This window comes from Acanthopagrus latus, chromosome 13 (assembly GCF_904848185.1).
Source record: "Acanthopagrus latus isolate v.2019 chromosome 13, fAcaLat1.1, whole genome shotgun sequence".
NCBI classification, from domain to species: Eukaryota; Metazoa; Chordata; class Actinopteri; order Spariformes; family Sparidae; genus Acanthopagrus; species Acanthopagrus latus.
Window position 1 is genome coordinate 96,290 of NC_051051.1, and position 22,292 is coordinate 118,581.

The window sequence follows — 22,292 nt, forward strand, 5'->3', positions numbered from 1 at the left end:
ACAAGGACTCTGTGTGTCTGAATATCAGCTTGAGTTCTCCCCAGGATGTCTTACTTTACATTTGGAACACATGGAAAAGACTTATACATTTCAATACCTGCATAGGAAATATGCAGATCCATACAGGGGAGAGATAACAGCTGAGATGCAAACAATTTAATGAAAGATTGCAAATGGACATGTTAGCTTGAGTGGTGCTGGAGAAATGAAAGCAAATGGGAATAAATAAAAGCAGAGCAGAAAGGAGGACAGTGAAGAACTTACTTAATGAGGCCATCCTCCATGTAGATATCGGCATGGAAGGACTGGTCATCGTTCACAATCCTCCCGCCTTTGATCAGAAGCCTGTCGCTCTATAGAAAAAAAGATGGGAGGAAGGGAGGGACAAGAAGAGGGAAGATTATTTAGTGTAATTTCCTCCCAACACAGACTCAGTTAAGGCTCAAACACCATCAAGTAAAGTACAAGTGAAGGACGATCTATTTCTGTTCTATATTTAGAGGAAGGCAATGTTTCTCTATTTCTGTGTTATTAGATTACGTCCTTCTTTTTCCCTCCCAGAGGAAAATGAACAATGTTTCATTCATTCATTAATTTAGTCATTCTTGGCGAGGATGAGACGGGCTTGTTTGTCAGTCTTATCCCATGTAAACACACCACAGACAGTTTAGCTGAGGACCGCCCTGCAGATATTCCTGCCCACTTAGAGTTTGAATCCCCTGCCAGGAAACCTGTGTTTGCACTGACATGTGCATCTTGATATCCCTGTTAGAGGGGCACTATGTAGTTCTGGGGATGAAATTCAAACTCCAAAAATATTAAAAAAGTAATAATATAAACTCAGAAACATTGATTCTTTTCATAACTGAATAAACAAGCTGTTCTCAGAGGAAAAATCAAAACTGTATGAAACTGTGTTGTCCTTTAAGGGCAGTTAGTTCATTCAGTCATGAGAACAAAGAGAGTCTGTTTAAGATCTTTCTCTTCTGATCAACATTTGTTCACCAAAACTACGCAGTGCTCCTTTGAGTCCATCAAATAATAGTGCGTATGAAAAGACCAGCAGCTAGATGGTATTTCATAAAGGCCGACGAAGCAGTTTTCGTTGTCACTTCTGTTCCCCTGCACCAGACTGAACATGCTGAGGACATTTGGGAGGATGACAGTTTGCTGTTGGAGGCAGAACTGAAGCTGCTTTTAAGGACTGATCATAGCTTAACATCCAGACCCTGTTCAGCCACATTCTGGTATGCAACCATGCAACAAACTGCACATGTTATTTCCTCAGTATGATCCATTTATCCAACAGACCGAGTGCAGTTGCCAACATTGATTACTGATCATTTCATGAGGCAGGATATTCTTTAATCTGCATGAGAAAAAAATCCTCAGACACTGTCACATCTGAGGGACGTCACATCTCGTAATATGGTGTGATCTGGGCGTTGCACCAAGAACTGACTCTAGCAGGCTGTTGTCATGGCGACCGATTGACTGCAGGGAGACTACAGAGGAGGGGAGGCTGGGCGCCTGGTTCCGCTGACTTGTTGGATCACTAGTTCAGTGGAGAACTGGTCATCCAACTGAGTGGAGAGCTGCATTGATAGAGGGGATTTGTTAGTGCAGGTTAAGTTCTGGGGATCCGAGGGAAAACTAATTGTTTAAAGGCTCTCTATATGCTATTTTATACATTATTATAGCATCGTCTATTTGCTCGTCTACGTGAAGCGAAAGCAGAGAAATGGGCAGAGAATGGGTTAATAACAGTACTAAGAGCATGACCTCCCACTCCCACTGGGGAGCCAAGAACTCAGCTATTGTCCTATCGGCTTGCTTCCACCTTTGGATGTTAAATGTCTTAACTGAGATGAATGCTTTCCACAACAATACAGTCACATTAGTTAATTTCAAATAGATAATATAACCAGGGCAAAAAAAACTCTAAAAAAAACTACCCTACTCTTCACACTCTTTTTCTTTCTTTCTCTCTCTATTAATATGCTTTGGGATGGTTGGTCAGGCCGCCATCTTACATATTGCACTTTTAAACTAATGGATATACATTCCTTGGTAACATAGCCTAGGTGTTTGACTCAGCTTGGGACTCTTTGGGACAAACCAAGCTGTCTGACGACATCCCCTTCTGAAATTGTGATGATGAGCATTCTGGCATTTCAGAAACCAGCCAGTAAATCAATACAATAGTTAACTCAAGAGATAAACCAATCATTGAAATGTACATTTTCATGCAGGCGTACCTGATGAATAAATGAACAGAACAAGCAATAGTTGAACATTAAATGTAAGATAAATAATTGATAATGAAAATAATCATTAGGTACAGCACATCATTAATAGTTTTTATATTCTGTGTGGGGAAAAATGGTTCCTTCAAGGCCAAATAAATCAAGCATTGTTCTAATGATACAAACAAATCTATGTGAATCCACCTTAATGGCCTAACTAGTCAACTAGTTAGGTTCCACCCCAAACAAAAGTAGCCTCAGCAAATAATTCCCATCCTATAAAGAAGCAGGACTCGCCCTGCTAAGAAGGACAGACTTCCATATTTTCTCATCAGCCCACGTGTGCAGCGTGTAACAGCCCTGGCTGATGACCCATTGTTTCATCATCGCTGCAGCCGCTCCTTCAGAAAAAAAGCAAAAAGCATAATAGAGTTTTGTATGAGGCTCAAATTATACAAGATCAATAACTGCTGAGCTCATGAGTGCACGCAATGTATATATTATTACATCTTGGTGTTTGTGTGTATGTGATGGTGATGATGATGGAGTAGTGAGAAGCAGAGCCCAGAGCATTCCCGAGAAAGAAACCACACCCTGAAGCAACACATTACAACACACAGTCATCAGCAGCTGGAACGCAGCAGCAGCATAGATCATCCTGCAGAGCATGCTGCCCTGAAACTGTCACTCATTAGCTCACAGACAGTTCCCTTCATACTCTCATTTCTAACTACTCATCATAACTCATTTTCACGTCTTTCATGGAAACACTGCAATACCATTGTAAATCTGATGTGGATTAACATTTAAATTCATAAATTACCTGCACTGACAATACTTAGAAGGACTGATCTACTATCCAAGATTCGCTGCTTCCTAATTGATTAGTTCTCAATTATTTTCATAATCCATTTACATTTAGGAGAATGTTGATTTTTGAGTCTCATTCCCAACACACCACATGCTTCAGGATTACATCCGTTTTTGGCGAGATGGGGATGAGACTCAAAAATCAACATTCTTACAAATAGGACCTTTCAACACTTAAGGAGGTCATATTTCGTTTTTTGCCTTTCCTTTCCTTTATTGTGTTATGTAATCTGTAAAATCCTTAGTTGCGGCCCTCATATGTTAAGAAGAGAGTGTGACTCAACAGCACAGACCTGCTTTCACCAACTGCATCAGATGAGCAAACACTTTTGAACTGATTTATAATACTGCAGTGTGGGGTGTGCCCTCATGCATGGATACCTTACTGAATGGCTGCCTCTCTCTCTCTCTCTCACACACACACACACACACACACACACACACACACAGAAAGAGACCACAATCATTTGACAATCAATAGTTTTCCATTTGCATTACATCCCAACAACTGTCAGTCTGCTTAGTCCTCAGTTAGTGCATCCACCAGTGAAATACGTAGCAAGTTTACAACCGGACTTGACTCATTCCTGGTCGATGGAAAAACAGATGTTGAAAAGCTTAACGCCGACATCATTCATAAATTATAACGGCACAAATCTGCTGAATGGCAACCAATGTGGCAAAACTGTCAAAGAATCTCAATAACACATGACTGAAATTGAAACTGTCCAGCTCTGTCAAAGACACCTCACCTCATTTGAGACAGGAGTTTTTTCATTAACACTTGTTTATCACACTTCATAATTCTAATTGCAGACCCAGCATTTATTCTAGCTTTTTCCTGGAAACTGTGACACCATACTGGCCAACACTCATTTCATTCGAAGAAGCAATATGTTACACATACAACGCTGAAAAGAAAATGTAACATGTATGCACGGTTCTGTAATTTTCTCCTGAAAATGATTCTGCAGCATTTGTACATTCTTTTCACTATTTACACAAGAACAAAAGGGACACTACATACGTCAAAATGTTTTTTCCTTTAAGTGGGAATATTGTGGGTATTCTCCATTACCAATAAATGCCACTGTACATTTTAACAACTTCACAATATGGCTACTTTCTTCCTTAGGGAGCTGAACTCAAACTCTTGTGCCTGTGTAACAGTGGCAGAGTTAAACCATCTGTGCTATTATGTGGTTATGAAAGTAAACCTAATCATTTGTTACAACATTATCGAGACAGCACCATCCACATAATAAAAGGATACCGCAGTCATAATGCTCTTTGGATTGTTGTTGCAGCCCTCAGTTTGGCAAAAACAGTTTAATGGCACTGTATGTGGCTGTATGTGGAGTCCAAGATGGGGCTGGATGTCCACCACTGTTTCAAGATGGTGGCTCTGATATGGTGGTGTCATCATAGTGTGCATATATGTGATGTGAAACTTAGTACTGACCAAGGAATGCTTTATGGAGCTATTACAATACACGATCACCTCTTAAATGTGTAGAGTTAAGAGTAGAGTATCCTGCCAGTCCAGGGATTTTAACCCTTAACTCTACTCTTAACTCTGCTTTCAACTCCTAAACTTAACCCCACTGACCAGCAGTGTTGCCATGGTTACCTTGAAAAAGTAATCTGATTACTCCTTTAAAAGTAACTTAGTTACTTTACTGATTACTTGTTTTTAAAAGTAAATAACTTAGATTACAAGTTACTTTATTTGTTACATTCAGCAGGTGCCGAATTATTTCCCTGAAGAGCAGACTGAGATGTGGGAAATTATGGAAAATAAAATATAATTAGGCCACAAATAATAACACAAGCATACAATGCAGATCTTGTACCAGTGCAGAATTTGATCTTGGTCTAGAATATTAAGATGAGACATCAATATTGAGGTTGATCTTGATTTGTTGTGACCTTCCAGGGTCACTGACCATGTCCTCATTCGTCAATCATGTCTCTAATACAGCAAACGTTTTCTGGAAGAGAAAAATAGTTTCACTAGACAAACTGCATATTGGGACAATAAACTGCATAGTTCAGACAGAAAAAGGAGCACAAATCTGACAACTGAAATGCCTGTGCAGTCAATGTTTATTTACCAAGCTCTTATAAGCCTATAAAAACAAAAGAAAAAACTACACAGAACAACTGAGGCACCAAAATCTACACAGCTGTAGAGCTCAATTCATCTATATATTAATCTCCATACGACCTATATAAGCAAAAGAGACCATCGGCGAGAGGATTGACTTGTTAAAGTTATTCTTAGTGCCTGCCACCAGGTTAATTCAGATTAAATGATTTATGGCATGGAGACCCAAAGAGCCTATGTTTACATTTTCCCAGACAGCGGTTGACAGCGGTTTGTACAATAGCCAGTAAGAACGAAGCGGGAGGGGATTTTTCTTTACAGAAAGCCTGGACAGCCATGGCAGCCTATGACAAAAAAACAGACATAAAGATTAAGAGATGATTAAGTTGATTAAGAGCAGTGGACCCCACCAGTCAGACCAAATGCCACTGCAAGTGATCCAAATGTCTGAGGAGGAGGGAGAAGACAGTTGCATGACAACTAAGCTAACTCATCTTGGACCTGTAGTGGAATTACATATGCTTCTTTCTTTTATTCGGTTCGAAAGCAAATGCACTCGCTAGACGGATCAAAATCTTCAAGACACAAGCAGTGGTGCATAGTGATTTTGTCCACGGGGCGTGGCAGTATCAACGCAAAATAAAAGTTCATTGTAGCTCCTATAAAAGAAAAAAAATCAAACAAATCACAAAACGTTTCAGTTGATCTAAACATGGAAATTTTTGTCAGATCTCTTGTTTTCAAGCGAGGGTTCACTAAGAGCAATCCCTGATCTCATTCACACAGTTACACATCCACAACTGGAAGCAGCCCAGTACTACCACAGTGTGATCTGCTGCCGCTGGAGCTGTTAGGGTTAAGGGCCTTGCCTGAGGGCACCTCAGTGGTGGTAAAGGAGAGGCAAGCTCTTTCTCTCAACCAGATTTATCCTGCCAGTCCAGGGATTTGAACCTTCAAGATAAGATACAATGGTATTCTCTAACCTTTAGGCCACCACTGCCCATAATATATACTAATCTGACTTATGTCTATTTATTTGAGGGGAAACAATTGCAATAAAGAACTGTTAGCAGAGATTTTTTTGGCTCTAACAATCACAAATGTTTCTTGTGTATCTGCTTGTGTGTGTGTGCGGGACCACAGTATGACCCACTCTTATTACTCTGGCAGTGGGTAAACACTAGAGGATTTAGTGTTTTACTAGAGTAAGTGCAGGATTTCCTTCAGCTATCCACAAACTGGGACAGTTGTAGAAGGATTAACACAAACAGCATGCAAACAACACAACTTGGGTCAAACAAACATGCTTATAAAAGGTCTGTCCCAAAATTATTATAATAATTTAATTCAATTATATTTATATTGAATGTGTTTGATCTGCTGTGTGCTGGTTTACAGTTCCATAATTTGAAGTCAATGGAAAAAGTAATGAAGCCCTTTTTACCTTCTTCATCTGCAGCTTCACTCTAGTGTTGACAGGCTCATCTGTTCAATTCATGGCAAAGTTCAGGTGGAAAGAATATCTTGTCTTTCAACTCCTGAATAATAAAGCCCTGAAAATAAACCACTTCTCGCTGCACAGGAAACAGTCATTTTCTGTTACAAAAGCCAGCAGTAATCAAAAATAGACTTCAGGATGTTGTTCTTGTACTACTACGCTGATATGCACTGACAACTCTTTTCCATTTCCACTGGACTGGAGGGAGAAGCGCTCATAAAGTGGGATGCAGATTCCTAATAGCAAGTCATTTGTGCTTAATAAGTGGGAATGGTTGTGGAAAACTCTAGGGCTACAAAACAGGCCGATGAGAGGACATGAGTTGAAGCCCTTGTGAGGGTGGAGGGAGCAGTGGGGAGGCAAGCGGGAAACCAGTGGAAGAGGGAAGTCATCCTGAATGTGCACCAGGGCCTCTGCTTCAGCACTGTTGCCTAGCGCGTGCAAATATTTACTCTTTACCCAAAACTGCACAGGATTTTTTTCACATTCTGGAAAAGCAAAAACAATGAGATGTATCAATCCAAATTAATTGTGGCGGGCCCTGCCAGCCACGGTCAAACAGAAACTGTGCCTCTCTGGAATGCTGATCGTGTGATAGGCAGGAGTGGTGGTAGTAACCCAATATGGATCTGATTAAATCAGACAGGTTCAATTATGAACTCTCTCAGTCAAGATCTGAGAAGTGTCAGTTTCTGTGTGACGGAATCTAAGTGTGTCAAATCACATCCCAAACGACACACCAAAACAAGGGTTGTGTTTTCCTGCCATCTGGGTGGCAACGGGGTGTTTTGTTTGCATTCAAGCCCACTTGCGTCCACTGTTTCATGGCGCAACAACAGGGGGGAATGGGTTGCATTTCCAGGGCACAGCCACTGTCTGCTGGCCCTGCTTCATGCCCACAGATGCCAATTCCAGCTGGAGGGGATTACTGATGACATGTACCCGCCTGGAACAACACTGAGGCTGCTTTGAGTGGGTATGAGGGAGAAGGGAAGAACCACACCTACAAATCTGACAGAGCCACTCTGGCAGTAGACGTAAGGAAACAGCGAGAATAGAACAGACAGAAAATACAGAAAGCCTGAGAGCGGAGGACGCTTTTGCATCTTATTAGTACTTAGCACTCAGTACAACCTTAATACTTTTAATTGGCTCTTCAAAACTGTTACTTGGTAAATTAAAGCAGCTACAAGCCAATTTCCTTTTTTTGGCCTTTATTGATAGATTAGTTGAAGATGTGAATTTCCTTCCACCAGTTTCATTTTTATTGATTCTAGCAGCCCAGGTGGAACGAAGTGGTATGACAGCTATCGCCTCCTGTAAAAAATCTTGATCTGGATAGAGTGTGCATTCCTTTTGGAAATGACAGCAGTTTTAAAACTATTTTCTTTTTTAAATACAACTGTTTGCAGGAGGCATGATGATGAGGTAATGTATCGGTAAGATTAATAACTGCAATAAGTGGATGATTAAACAAAGTAAACTTTGTTGCAGTGCCTTGTACCACCAGGCTAAAGAGCACAGCAGCAAAAATATGTTTTAATTTAGAGACCCTCCTGTAAACACTGATTGTAAAGCAACTTCTTCTTTGTATTATAGCCTGACTTATGATGATATCCGGTACCACATTGGTTTCATTAGTTCTGACAGGCTACATAATCAACAGCTAGCTTCTTCCACACAACGCTCACCTGCTGTTATGAAAACAGAACCTCAGCTGACAGACATTTGGGCAAGATCTTGAAACTTACTGTTGATGAAGACAGTCAACAGAGCAAAGAAAGAGAGACAGAAAGAAAGGCAAGCAAACGTGTCTCCATTAACATAGACAGTTAAAGCAACACTATGTAATGTTGGCAAACTCTTAAAACACTTCTGATACAGAACGTTGATTTATTTTTTGATCTCATTCTCAGGTTGTTTTGCTCACATGTTTTTCTGTTGTACTTCTGAAAAGTAGCTGAAGCCAGGTTTGGGTCCGTCAGATTATGCAGTAGATTTCTATCATACAGGACACATTATACTGTTCAAAATAACTCAAATCAGCTGGAAATATGTAGTGTACAAATACTGATCAAAGTGGTAAAGCAGTGTGCTTTACATCATGTCTGAAGTCCAATTAATTAGTGCCAAGTGAACTGATGATGTGAAACCATTTTATATGTGCGTTTGCTCAAGGACATCAATGAGACACTTTGTGCCATGGATGTAGCTAAATGGCAGTCCAGTTAACATCTTGGTTACATGATGGGTAGAGCTTGTCTTTCAAAACAACACACATTTTCCATCTGAAAAATGTAACTTCAGTGCCAAGATTACATGTATTTTGAGGGCATCCAATTGCACAAAATCACTCATGTTATGCATTTTCCCTTGAGTGTGACTTCTTGCCTCAGCATCAGACTACAAAGAGAGGAGACAGATCTTATCCTTGTGGGTCTGATTTTATCTGTGGATGTGGGTGTTCTACCCTTAAAGAAGCAGCCCAGTCACCAGTCATCAAACCACTAATATGGTCATTTAACATTATAGGCCCACTTGTCATGTCATATCATGTTCATATTGCATGTATCCGACATAACTGTCACATGTGGAGGTGGAGGGGGTGGTGGTGGAGTTGTCGGCAAGACGGTGTGAAACCAGTGAAACTTTTTGCAAACATCTGTAAGCATGACACAACTGGATAATTTTGATGAGCAGTCGGGACATCTGCAGCCATGTTTCTGGGAACAAAACTGGAATTTTCTGATGAGGAGTCAGGAAATTTCCAGCCATGTTTCTTGCAACAAAACCAGGTGTTTCTGATGAGACCTCAGTACATCTCCAGATGTGTTTGTGGGGATTGTAATTCAAGCCAAAACATGATCTTTTCCTAATCCTAACCAAGTGTTTGTTGTTCTTACACCTAACCAGACCATAGGGGCAACAACTGCACAACGTGAAACAGAAAATCAGAACTGAGAAATGTAAAGTTTCGACATATCTGGGGCTTGCAGAAATGTACATTTGCCAACATTTCCTCTGGTGATTGGGTTGAACAGAAGTTCAATATAAAAAAGGAAAACACCCCCTCTCTCCGTAGGGGCACATTTCCATCCATTTAATGACAGTGAAAAACATGCCATGGAAAAATCTGGCCCACTTTCGCATATTATAGAGACATGTCCTACTTTAAGGGTAATGACATTAATGAACCTCTAGAGGCCAAAGCCACCCCAGCCTTCCCCCACATCACCCCTGTGGTGTAATATCACCTAAAGAGACGAGACAAAGGCTGAGTCTCCTACAGCTGAGCAACACACCCTGACTGCAGCCTGGCTGCAACAATGAAAACTGGATGGCAGGCATTTCAGACTCTCTCTCTCTCTCTCTCTCTCTCTCTCTCACACACACACACACACACACACACACACACACATAGAAGCAGGGGGAGTGGGAGAGGTTCCTCTGCAGTTGTAACACACACCAGCCGCCAGCTTGAAAGATGCTGTCTGAATCTTTCCATTCTCCTGATGCAGGACTACAGTACGAGCGACCCGTTACAAGGCCGGCATATCACAGCTCATCACAAATGGGCGTGTGTCCCCCTCCCCACCTATCCTCCTCCTCCTCCTCCTCCTCCACTTTCCTCTGCACCATGTCTGTAGTCTGCAGGGGACACATTTCATTCTGTACATTGAAATAAAACGGAGGAAAATACAGGGCCGATGTACAAGACGTGCACATTTTTTTCACAAAGCTGACTTTGGATTGATTGGTGGGCAGTTAAAAGCCACGTGAAAAATAGGGTAATTAGGTTACAGCATCATTTAAGATACTTTAAGGCATGGCACTTAGAAATATGTGCACTAAATGGCAAGAAAGTCTGTTTAATGATTGGACTAATATCACTGTTGGATAGGAGTGATCAATTAGGCCTACAGCAGTCTCCATCAGAGAGAAAGGGCTGAACACGCTCTCCAAAATGGCTAAAACGTGATTTTAATCTCACCGAAAAGGAATTTTCTGTAATTGTTTCTTCCTTTTAGCAAAATGCAAGTCACCTACAGGAGAAATGAAGAGCCTATGAATTACGCTAATGCCTGATTTTAACGCGACCAAAAGAGATTAAAAAATATGCGTTCATACATGATAAAGTGCAATCAGGTGAGTGTAAACTCTCATGCTGGGCGCTGCAGGAGCATTACAGTGATTTCCTTTCTTTTTTATTTATTTATTATTTTTTTCTGGGCGAGCCGGCTCGCGGCAGCATGGATCCCTCAACAAAGAAGATGCAGGACACCTTTAAGAAAACGCCTCGTCTGCCTGCCTGCTGTCACTGTGGCGGCCAGTCTTGCCATTTCACAGTGCGTATTTCTCCCAGCACTCAAATGTGACAGTACGAGAGGAAACAATGCAGCCAGGAGCTGTGTGTATATATATACATATATATTAATATATCTATGTTCATAAGCCATCACCGCGGATACAGAGATCTGCAGCAGCGGTCATCAAAGTTCCCACAGCCAGTGAAGAACTGCTCCTTTTACTCACTGTGATCTTTGGGATGTTCTTTTTTCCTTGATAAGACATGTTTCGTCCGGTTCCACCTTTAAAATCAGTCTCGGAGAAGCTGTTCCCTCTGTACGGATGCTGCAGCGGGCCTCGCCTGGATGGGAGCTTCGGGAATGGTCGCCCCTCTGTCAGCGCGATGTAAAGTGCCTCGCTGAGCGTCTGAGCCTCCGCCGCCCGGCCCCTCCCTCAATGGGCTCAATGGGGAGAGGCTGCAGTGGCGCAATCTTTCCACCGGAGGGCGCAGTGGAGGCGGCAGCCAGCTGTCAGCATTACTGAGCTGTCACACATTTTTCTTACAAGTCAATAATGAAATATCTGAGATGTTTTTATCGCCTCAGTAGCAAATAATATGGTTTATAATCAACGACTCTGTTCTGTGCCTGTGCACCACTGCCACTAGGGACGGCTGCTGAGAGTAGAAGGCCAATATTGATTGACTGATTGATTGATTGATTGCTTAGAAGAGAGTGTGTAGCACCATTAACCAAAAGGAATGAGCAAAACATATAACCTCCCTTTCACTAGGAAGTCAATTTGAGATAATAATCTCTCTCACAAGTAAGACCAAGCCAATATAGAGTCAACATGACAACATATCAACATCAAATCAGATCACAATAGCAGCAGTAAATATGAGAATACATCTCATAATACAGTGCATGAACACATAAATAATACTTAGGCATTTGTGAAGCAACTGCAGCTGCATTTGACGTGATTTAAATACACAACAGAATGTGTCTAATACGTTCAAGTTAGTTTAATTACCGTTATCGTACAGAAATTCAGCGATATCGTTAAACAAAGGGCTACATGATTATTTTGGCCAAATGGATACATGATAACAATATTGTCGCATTTACTGAAGAAAACTAATCAGCTTTAACTGTGTGTTTTGTCTCCTGTGTGGATAAATTTCTCTCAGGGAGGTGGAGAGAGGCTCGACAGCCACAACTATCAAACATAACAGCCACACTCTCCTTTACATCCCACCACCTTTTCAATTGGCTAATTTTGTCCCCATTATTTTTGTAAAAACATTTTTTAACATGTTTTAAATGTTCAGAAAGCTAACACAAGGAGCTGTGGATGTCATGCATATGGATGATGCTATTGGCTGGTCAATGTTATTGTGCATTTTATGCTAAACGTGTTCAATGCAGTAGTCAAGGATTTAACCTTTCGATTTGCAGCTATGCAGTGTTTTTCTTGATGTCATTATCTATTGTGACCCCATACACATCCCCCATTACATCTCCTAAAACTGCATATGTTCATGATCATTTAAAAAAAATTCTTCTCTTCTGGGCCCTTACCCCACTTTTCACTGACCTCGGTTGCACATGATGATTACTGAAAAGGGATCCAAATAAACTAATAATCAAAAGATCTTCTGTGCTGGACTCTTCACATGATATACTGTATGTGTATCATTAACAATATATCAATATTTCATCTTTGAATATTATGGTTATTGTAGACACTGATATATAATGACACCACAAACACACACTGAATTGATATACTTTTAAAATGTAAAAAAAAAAAAAAAAAAAAAAAGTAGTATAAAGTTTGCAAAATAATTATACTGGACTGTTGAGACAAGCAAGGTTAGTTAAATTTAAACATGTTCCAATGTCTTGTTCATATAAAATATAAACATATGAGATTTAATTAGGAGAGTAAATCATTAATAGTTATTGCTGAAAGACTTCTGTGTTTTGTTTTTCTGGAAACAGAGGAAGTGCAAAATGGTGTAGCAGCTGTCAAAGAGCTGCCCACCACACTGCACACCCACATGTCTACTCTCCACAACACACACACACACACACACACACACACACACACACACACACACACACACACACACACACACACACACAATCTCTGCATGTCCCCACCCAGCCATGTGTCTCTTTTGTTTGGAGCTAAAGTGACCCCCCCCCCCCCAACCCTAATGCACCCATAATGAGGAGGCACATGACTGAGGGTGTGCCTGTGCATGTATGCATGTCTGTTGATATTAATATAAAAATACTTGCTAAGCAGCTTTTCAAACATACACTCATTTGTCTTTGTGTTGAAGTAAGACAGAGATGTATATATTTATCTTTTTATGTCAAGTTTTGGTACATTTATGTGCAAAATTTGTGGATAAATCTAATTAATATCCATGCTGCATATCTCATCTTTTTAGGCCTAAACACGTTGTTTGTTGCAACATTTGTAATGGTTTGTTTGTCAAAAAAAGGAATTCTGATTTACATGTTCTGGCATTTATCAGACGCTTTTCTCCACAGCAACTGATAGTAGTTCATACACACGCTGATGGTGAGTGCCGTGCAAGCTGCCAGCCAGCACATCAGGAGCAGTTTGGTTCAGCATCTTTCCCAAGGACACTTTGACATGCAGACCAGGGGAATCGATCCAGCAACCCTCCGATCACAAGACGCTACTGCTGAGCCACAGCCACTCAAAGAGGCTTATAACATCTGTCACACACACAAAATGAAATTCCTCCATCTTTCTTTCAGAATGCATAATTATCAACCTACATGTGATATCATATATGGTTGTAACATAAGGTTAAAGCTTAGAGTGATCAAAAAGGGAATAATTTCATATTTTTCATATATGTATTTTAATTTTTGTCGCATCAGATACCTGTTTGTGTTGTTGCTTTATATATGTGTGCTCACCTTGTGTTAATGTTTTCAAGTGCAAATAATGACCAACATTTAGATGTAGTATCTCACTTTCAAACTTTCTCTGCAATCTAAATCAATCATATAATCAATGTTGATATTTAGAGGACAAACAAAAAACACATTTTTTCTTACAAATCAAAAGCCACTGATTGTTTCCCTGCTGCCTCTGGCAACAAGAGGACACAGCACCTGCCTGCTGATATGTCCTTTCATGGCAATCAGTCAGTAAAGCGTTACCTCAGCATTCCCAGGCCAACAAACACACTGGAAGTTTGCAGGCTTGCTGCCTCTGCAGAGCACATTAACCAGCTGACAGTGACAGACAGACAGGACTATCAGAGGTGCAGAAAAGACTCTGTCAGGTCATCACCGATGCACCAGCAGACTGAGTGCCTTGGTGACCCTTAATGAAAAAGTTCACTTTATACACATTACTATAATTATTTAATAACTTTGCTAATATGTGATCTCTTTATATATCAGGAAAGCAAAAGGTCTACTTTGACACTGTCAAGTGCAGGAACGTTTTGAATTTCATTCTCAGCAGATTTTGTCTGGGTGAAACTGAACACAAGAAGCCCACAGGCACAAGAATGACGTGATGTCATCATCAATGCAATAGAGGCTGTGATATCCTCGGTCCCTTGTGTCCAACCGCCAACAACTGGATCCTTCATTTCCCATAATGCAACAGTGTCTTTTCATTGATCTGCCCAGGTATTTCAAAAATCACATCCTGGTGTGTTATGCTGACTTTCTGTTATATATCTGAAGTGTCCAATCCCAATCTGTGATAACATTTCGGATATTTGGAAAACAAGATAACTTTACTGCTACATGTTTAAAAAAAAATGAAACAATAAATGGATTAGCTTAAACGTCACTCGGTCACTTGCTCCTCCCAGTCTGACCAACACCCTGCAGGAAAACAAAGAAGGGGAGGTTCGTCCCCAAACCAGCTCCCATGGACATCTGGCAGACCACTCCCTGTTCTGTACTCCATTACAGCAGCTGACTGCACTTGTTAGCTCCCCAGATTGAAGGAAACCAAAAAAATCTATAATTATGATCATTTTTTTTTACATTTGCTACAACATCAACGCAAGCTTATTATGTATGGATGCGATTTTACCACATAAGAATGCTAACTTCAGCATTGTAAAGTGAACAACAGCATTTGCCACTTGCCAGTAGTGGTATGAAAACATTCATGTTCACCTTGACTGTCAGAAGAGTAAGCATGTCCCAACGCTGGTGTCAGTCTGATGTCTTCAAACTGTTTCCAACACAGACAGAATATCTGCCTGCTGAGTTGTGCTGAGTCATCTGCTCCCTCAGGAGGTGCAACACTGCAGTTCAGTTTGAGGCCACATGGGGGAAACTGGCTGCCTGCCACACAGAAGATGACTACTGAACATACATGCTTAGGGGAAAGACAACATCTTGATACCTTATCAAGCTATTGAAGGTTGCTTTTAGGATTCAGAAGAGAAAGTAAAACATTAAGATCAGGATGTGAGGCTTCAACAAAGTTATAATTAGTATGTGTGCACTGGCCCAGTCTCCAACTGTCAGACTGGGAATCAATAAGAGCACAGGAATCACTGAGGCATTCATTATAAGGACAAACAGTTCAAACAACACAGCAAACTTTTTTTTGCTATTCAAAATAAACAAAGCTGTGTGGCTTCGGTCATTCCCCAAACAGGCCTGGACCTCCTCTGCCTCTTCTTCACAAGCTGAATTAAAGTTGAGAGGTGACAGATAAGAGATCTTCCACCACAGCAGAAACAGCAGCAGTATTCAAGTCTCAGAGACAATAAGGGAGGTTTGAATCAAATGGCCTAAAAAGTGTGTGGACTCTGACAGTCAGAAATCATAAACATCATAGATTCTACTGCCAAAATCATAAAAGCTCACAATCACCAGTGCTGAAGAGGTGCTTCTCAAGAGACACATTTGAGAAGGAAGTGTAGTGTTGCTCCAAAGGCATTAACAGAACAAGATGTTGAACTACTAAAAGCAACATTATGTAACTAATATACCTTCAAATGATTATGCTTAATTTTACTCATACCGTATTTTAACCACTCTGTTTCAGTGACCTGTAATAAAGTAACAGTGTCTGTATCTCAGCCACTCCACCCATCTATTGCTTGTTTAGGCCCTATGTCACTTCGATGAGTGGGTCCATTTTTGGTGAAACTGGATCATATTTTATGAAAAGATGTCGTCTGGTTTAATGGCCCCCACACACTGCCCAGACGTCCAACTGCCTTAACCGACCACTCTCCGACCGCTCTGTTGCCTCTTGTCTGACCCATTCAGCAGAAAAGTTGCATTGAAACACACCGCTTCAACGTGCTGCCTACTCCACAGTAGCGTGTACGTTGTGCGCTCGCACAAGATGCAGTAAGCAGGTGGCGCTTGTGTTGTGAATTGTAAACGAGGCTTATGCAGGCAACTATCAAAACGAAATTTAACTATTTCAGATAAACACAGCTGCATACTAAACATGCAGCGAGGCATTACTAAAAGAACTCAAATTAATTTGTCCTGAACAGACATAACAACTAGTCTTGTGCCAGTAGCGCAAAACATGAAAACAAGAAATGACGGAATGGAGTGCAGAGAAAAACAAAGCACACATAATATTCCGCCCTCCCACACACTGTGCTGATTCGCACACCGCCAATCAGAATGGCCATTCAGCTGGCACACAACCAATCAGAAAATCCAATGGCTCAGACATCCGACAGCCCTCCTCCTCAGACTTCATATGCTGAATCGGAGCTGACAACCTCCGAGCGGCTCCGAAAGCTTCCGACGCAGCTGAACACAGAACATATTTGTTCCCGACCTCATCCGAGTCTCCCCAAACGCTTCTGACCTCCACGGTTGGGCCGGTGTGTTCCTGCCTTTACCATCATGTCCTCCAGCTGCTCTGCCTCAACTCGCAGTTATTAACTTTTTTTTCCTGAAAGGAACCTGTAACTGCTGTGAAGTATAGCTACACATTAGTGATAGCTTTACACCGCTATCACAAGGAGGATGATTTCAGGCCCAAGGCCAGAAACTTGGTCCTTGGTGCAGGAACCAAAGCTAGCATCCTCTACAGATGAAGCTAAGACAAGAAAGAGAGACAGTGACCGTCTTTTATTCTTCTTGTCATTGCCAACAGCTCTGCTTAGCAAAATCGCACAAAATACTACACAACATTACTTTAACATATTGTCTTACTCTTAAATATGCCTTTAATATACGGTAAGACACTGCATTGTCATTGGTGTCACTAAAGCAGCACAAACTAAACATGATCATGAACACAGCTGCTGACTGGGACCAGAGCTGACGTCAGGCTGATGATACATTTATGCACCTGAGCAGGCAATTCAATTTCATTAAACTCTATTTGACTGTAACACATGACATATTACATCAGATCATTCCACAGCATTTAACTCTTTCCTGCTCCTAATAAAAATCGATTTGCTTGAGTGTGTGTGTGTGTGTGTGTGTCATTATTTGGCCAGCCCTGCAATGACTAACGAGTAATCAACCTCACTTTGTCTAATGGTGTCTTTTCCTCTCTGAGCCATAATTGCAAGTGCATGCGTGTGCATGTGTGTGTGTGTGAGAGAGAGAGAGGAGGAGAGTGAGAGACATGAATCATCGTGTTGGTGCCCAGAGAGTGATCTCAGTCAAGTGGAGAACCAACTTCTTTATTTGAAACAAATGTTTTTTCATGCTGGATGTCGTAAATATTTAGTGCTCCTGCTTGGTAACACATACAGATGTTATCACTGTCTACCTCTCCCTCTTTTTCAACCATACACCTCGGTTGCCCCTCACAACTCAAAAACAGCTGGAATAACGAGAAGTGTAATGACTTTTAAAGGCTTTGTCATACACATTTGAACTTTACCCATCCTGAGGAAGCAGTAGGCAGGGGTTAACCCTCACACCCGGGAACCAGGTCTAGATCTTAGTCAGTGCCTTTGGTCAAGGGCACTGACGTGAGAATCAACTTGAGGTACATGTTTTAATGGTGGGAGAAACCAGAGTACCCAGAGGAAACCAGTGCAAGCACGGGGAGAACATGTTAACTAAGCACAGAAACGCCCTGGCCCAGGGGAACAGTGCAAACCAATATGCCACCATGCTGATAATAATCAACTGAACCAACCAAAGAACAACCACAGCTGATCCTAGTGGCTGTTGTAAATATTACAGCAGGAGGAAAGTCAGGCGAAATGGTTTCAAGACAACAAAGTCCGCATATGGAAGGGGAATCGTTCAGTCAAATAAGCAAAAGGACTTTTACCCAGGAAACAGCTATTTGTGTTGCTTATGAAAGTCATGTTCATGACACAACTTACATTATATTTTGTAATGTTGGCAGGTTGGTAACTGAAGCTAAATAGGTAATGTCGTTATGTTAAGCCAAACAGAGGATTTCCCAAACATAACAAAGTAGTTTTCTTACCTATACTTTACCTAACTTCAAGCATACAACAAAGGTCAGTCTGTTGCTAGTATGCTGCAATGGTCATTGCAACCACCTGAAAACTCTTTTTTTCTCCTTAACTTTTTTGGTTTTGTACAACATATCACACGAGAACCTCATAACCTAACCCTTCTGTCTCCAAAGAGACTACAGAGTTCAATTAAAACCTCCTCCTCAACAGGTGGATTTCTTTCAAGTCTGCTCTATTACATTGCGCTGAATGTAATGAAGTTTATCTAATGAAGTGGAAGCAGTGAGAAGTTAATGGTGTGATTAATAAAATATTGTCAGAGTTCGAAGGTAGCTCCAAACATATGGGGGGCGGCATCACCCTAAAAATCGTCAACTGCTGCTCTTTTCTAGCTTTTGTAGGATGTAGTTAGCACTGTTAGCTAATAAGCTTCTGACTCAGTTGCTGTGGAGCAAAGTGAGCCATATCTAGCAGCATGAGAGTGAACACTGACACCGAACTGGGACTTAATGCATCCAAGACTGAGAGACGCAACTTTCAGGCCAGGGGTATACAGTGCTGAGGTGATTTACAGCAGCTCTGACCAGAGACACAGCAGGCAGGGATGAAGGAAGTGCACAGAAGAGCCAGCAGGAAAGAGTCAGCCATTATCAGAGGGCCAACAGTTGTGTAGAACCGGAATATCTTACTTGTTGAATTGAGGATTTGTTTCGACCAGAGGTGATTGTGGAAAGACACAACAAGACTGCGTTTGCAAGTTTTATTTAGTTTATGTCAGATTTGAATTACGCTTTCTTGTACAATGAGTTAATGAGGCCATTTAGCTCATCTTAGTTCAGTAAAAAAGAGAAACTTGATGTCAGACAGTTGTATTTTCCTGATTAGTAAGGAAAACAGATTTTTTTGACATGACATTTGCATGAGAGTTTATTTGGTTCAGTAATTACACTTAAAGCTAAGAGAGCTTGTGAAACGTAGCAACAGCTGAAACTACAGCAGCTATGGGACTACTGCCTCTTGTGGTACTAAGTGATGTAAGGGGACAGGGCAGGCCAGGGCTAACTAGTTAGCATGCTAACTTCAGTAGATAATGTCTGTAACACAATGCAAAGACATCTTTGACATTATGGCAAATTTTCACATAATTTAATTGGATTTCTTTAGCAGGCAGTTGTACCAGGTGAAGCTGTTCTGATGGAGGGGCTAGATGGTGTTTTATTATATTTTCCTGTACATGCACTGCAGGTTTTGAGTGAACAAAATGCTTGAATTTCTCAGCTGCATTTCATGAGTATTATGTTTCTGACCTGGGTGAAATAACATCAGCTACACTAAGCATGCACACACTGTAGCAACTCAAGGGCTTTCATTTCAGCTTGCTGCTTCAATGATGGACCACCAGTTGTCTCACAATATTGGCAGGCCGATATGTTTCTAAATGTGTGGTCAACACTTGTTGCATTTGTTTTCAGTATAATATTCAGCGTCATGGTCGCCAGCTCTGTGGTTTCACTAATATAGAAGGAAATAAACTCTGCAGTGGAGCCTGAAGCGATGAAAGAAGTTTTCCTTTGTCCAGCCTTGTTCTGCCTCTGTGGCCTTGGTTGCTTGAATCTTACTGTCTGGACACGCAGGCTGCACTATTCCTCCAGAGTTTAAGTTATATTCAGTGAACAAATGTAACTGAATGTTGGCTAAGTCTGCCTCCTTTCCCAGCCATTGTGCCAAAAAGGCATACCTTAAAAATTGATTCTGTTAGCAGAGAAATGACATTTGCTCCACTCATGGCTGTTGGCTTATAGTTTCCTGCTCTTTCACATGGATTATCACTTATTACTTCAGCGTCAAGATATTATATCTATTCTTTGGTGCTGTTCAATACAATTCCCTAAGGCATGTTTATATTCCCTATACACCTGATCTAACAGGTCACAGAGTGATGTGGCGGCACAGTTTAGGGTTTCATTTATAAACCATATCATCTTATATCCCAAATGCATAGGGCTTAAATTCTGCCTCTTTATCTGTTAAGGTGAATGTGAATGTGGATTTATGGATTTCAGGTTTTCAGGTAGGTGTGGCCCACCAGCATGACAACATCACTGTCATTTCAGGCATTTGTGAATCAGTTAATCTTGCAAATAATTAACTGTCTCCTACACATTTTTGTCTGATATTGTAATGGACGATTTTCCATTATTAAATATCACTCTTAAAAACAACAGAACCCTAACACACACACACACACACACACACACACACACACACACACACACACACACACACAGTGCAGGAAGCACTCCTGTCATTCACACATGCTGCATCAGTCAAGTTACTTCTTCTTCTTCTTCTTCTTACCTTTTCCTCTCCCAGGTCCTGCAGCACTTCTTTCCCGCAGCTGCTTCTGATCTCAGGCTGAGCCGTGTCTCTCTGCCTCTCCGCACCAGCGGTGCTCCTGTACTCAGTGGCCGGGCTCCTCGCCTCCTGGCCGGTCTCTCGCTTGGCGGTCCTCGGGGTGCGGGAGCCCCTCTGGCCGACGCTGAGCGCATCAAAGTCTATGGTTTTACTCTCAAACGCGCCTTCGACGCTGCAAAACAAGCCGCCGTATTTCTGTCGCGGCACCTGGTCGACCGTGCCGGGCCGGGCCAGATAAACCGGCAGCTCGTCCTTTACCTTATCCCGGTTTCCTCCGCGCTCTGCCATGCTGGAGCCGTGCACAAGTGACCGAGAGAGACACGGAAACTAGTGCTGAAGTGGTGTGTGTGTGTGTGTGTGTGTGTGTGTGTGTGTGTGTGTGTGTGTGTGTGTGTGTGTGTGTGTGTGTGTGTGTGTGTGTGGCGTGCTGTGAGGAAGCCTGAGCTGACAGTCAGACAGGAGTTGAGTTAAAGCCAGAGGGGCACTAAGGTGGCGGAGAGGTGGCTTATCTCAGGTTCAAAATGAGTGTATTAAAAAGCATGTTGGATTGTGGAGTTTGAATGTGTTCCACTAAGTTTGTACTTTAAATCAGCCACTGAAGGACCCGAGCTCTCCGTGGACACACTGTAGGCTACAGTGGGCCATTTGGTTTAAAGGAAAAGTTAAGACAAGAGTTAAAATTCAGCCATTACAAGTCACATTTAAATCCTGGATGAACTGTGACTTTCTGGTGAACTGCCTTCCTACCTTCAAGTGAATCACTTTTAAGATAAATAGCAACTGCAAAAACTTTGTAGCTTTGTTCATTATTGAGACAGTAATTTATACATAATGATTTTTTTAAGCTGGATATACAAGTCAAAATAGTGTGCACAGGTCCTTGTATTCAGTCAATTCAATAGTCTGTGACCTTATATGAACTAAGTGTACACTGATGTATCTCTAGTGTGCGATGCTGGAAGACGTATTCAGATCAGTAACACAGCGTAAAAGTACATCACCACAATTAAAAGTTCTGCATTGAAAGCATGAACGTATTTTTGCAAAGTACTGTACTGAGAGTATAAAAGTAAAAGTACTCACTGTGCAGTAAAGGTTTACTGTTACACAGGAGGTCTCTGGATTTGTTGCACGTCACTGCTGCAGATGATTCAGGTTGAGCCCTTCCTGCTGCTTACTGCTCTATAAGATCAGCACGGGGCTTGTATGGCATGTAAGTCAGTCATCTCAAATCTGAAAAAAGAGAAAATGTCTATATTTGTTTTCTGCTTCATTTTCCAGCAGATCCAGCAGGTTTTAAATAGTTTCTGTGGCTTCAGAAGAAGGAGAATTTTCCAAACTCATAAAATGAACTTATAATCATTCAGTTTATCACAGACATTCAAGACCAACACTTTTGGAGACACATGGTTTTCA

At 41.4% G+C, this 22,292-nt stretch overlaps 1 protein-coding gene across 3 annotated transcripts in view; it reads right to left on the reverse strand.

Moving 5' to 3' along the window:
• The window catches only part of dpysl3 (dihydropyrimidinase like 3), a 47,020-nt gene extending 25,809 nt beyond the window's left edge, over nt 1–21,211 (reverse strand). Inside the window, exons 1-2 of one of the 3 annotated variants that reach the window (XM_037119726.1) lie at nt 20,820–21,211; nt 265–353 (exon numbers count right to left, since the gene is read on the reverse strand). In XM_037119726.1, the coding sequence (XP_036975621.1) occupies nt 265–353; nt 20,820–21,164 (434 nt within the window). In that variant the 5' untranslated portion in view covers nt 21,165–21,211. Of the gene's footprint in view, nt 1–264; nt 354–11,254; nt 11,461–20,819 lie in introns of those variants that run through there. The other 2 variants (XM_037119725.1, XM_037119727.1) reach the window with 2 other exon arrangements.
• Between the last annotated feature and the right edge of the window lie 1,081 nt (nt 21,212–22,292).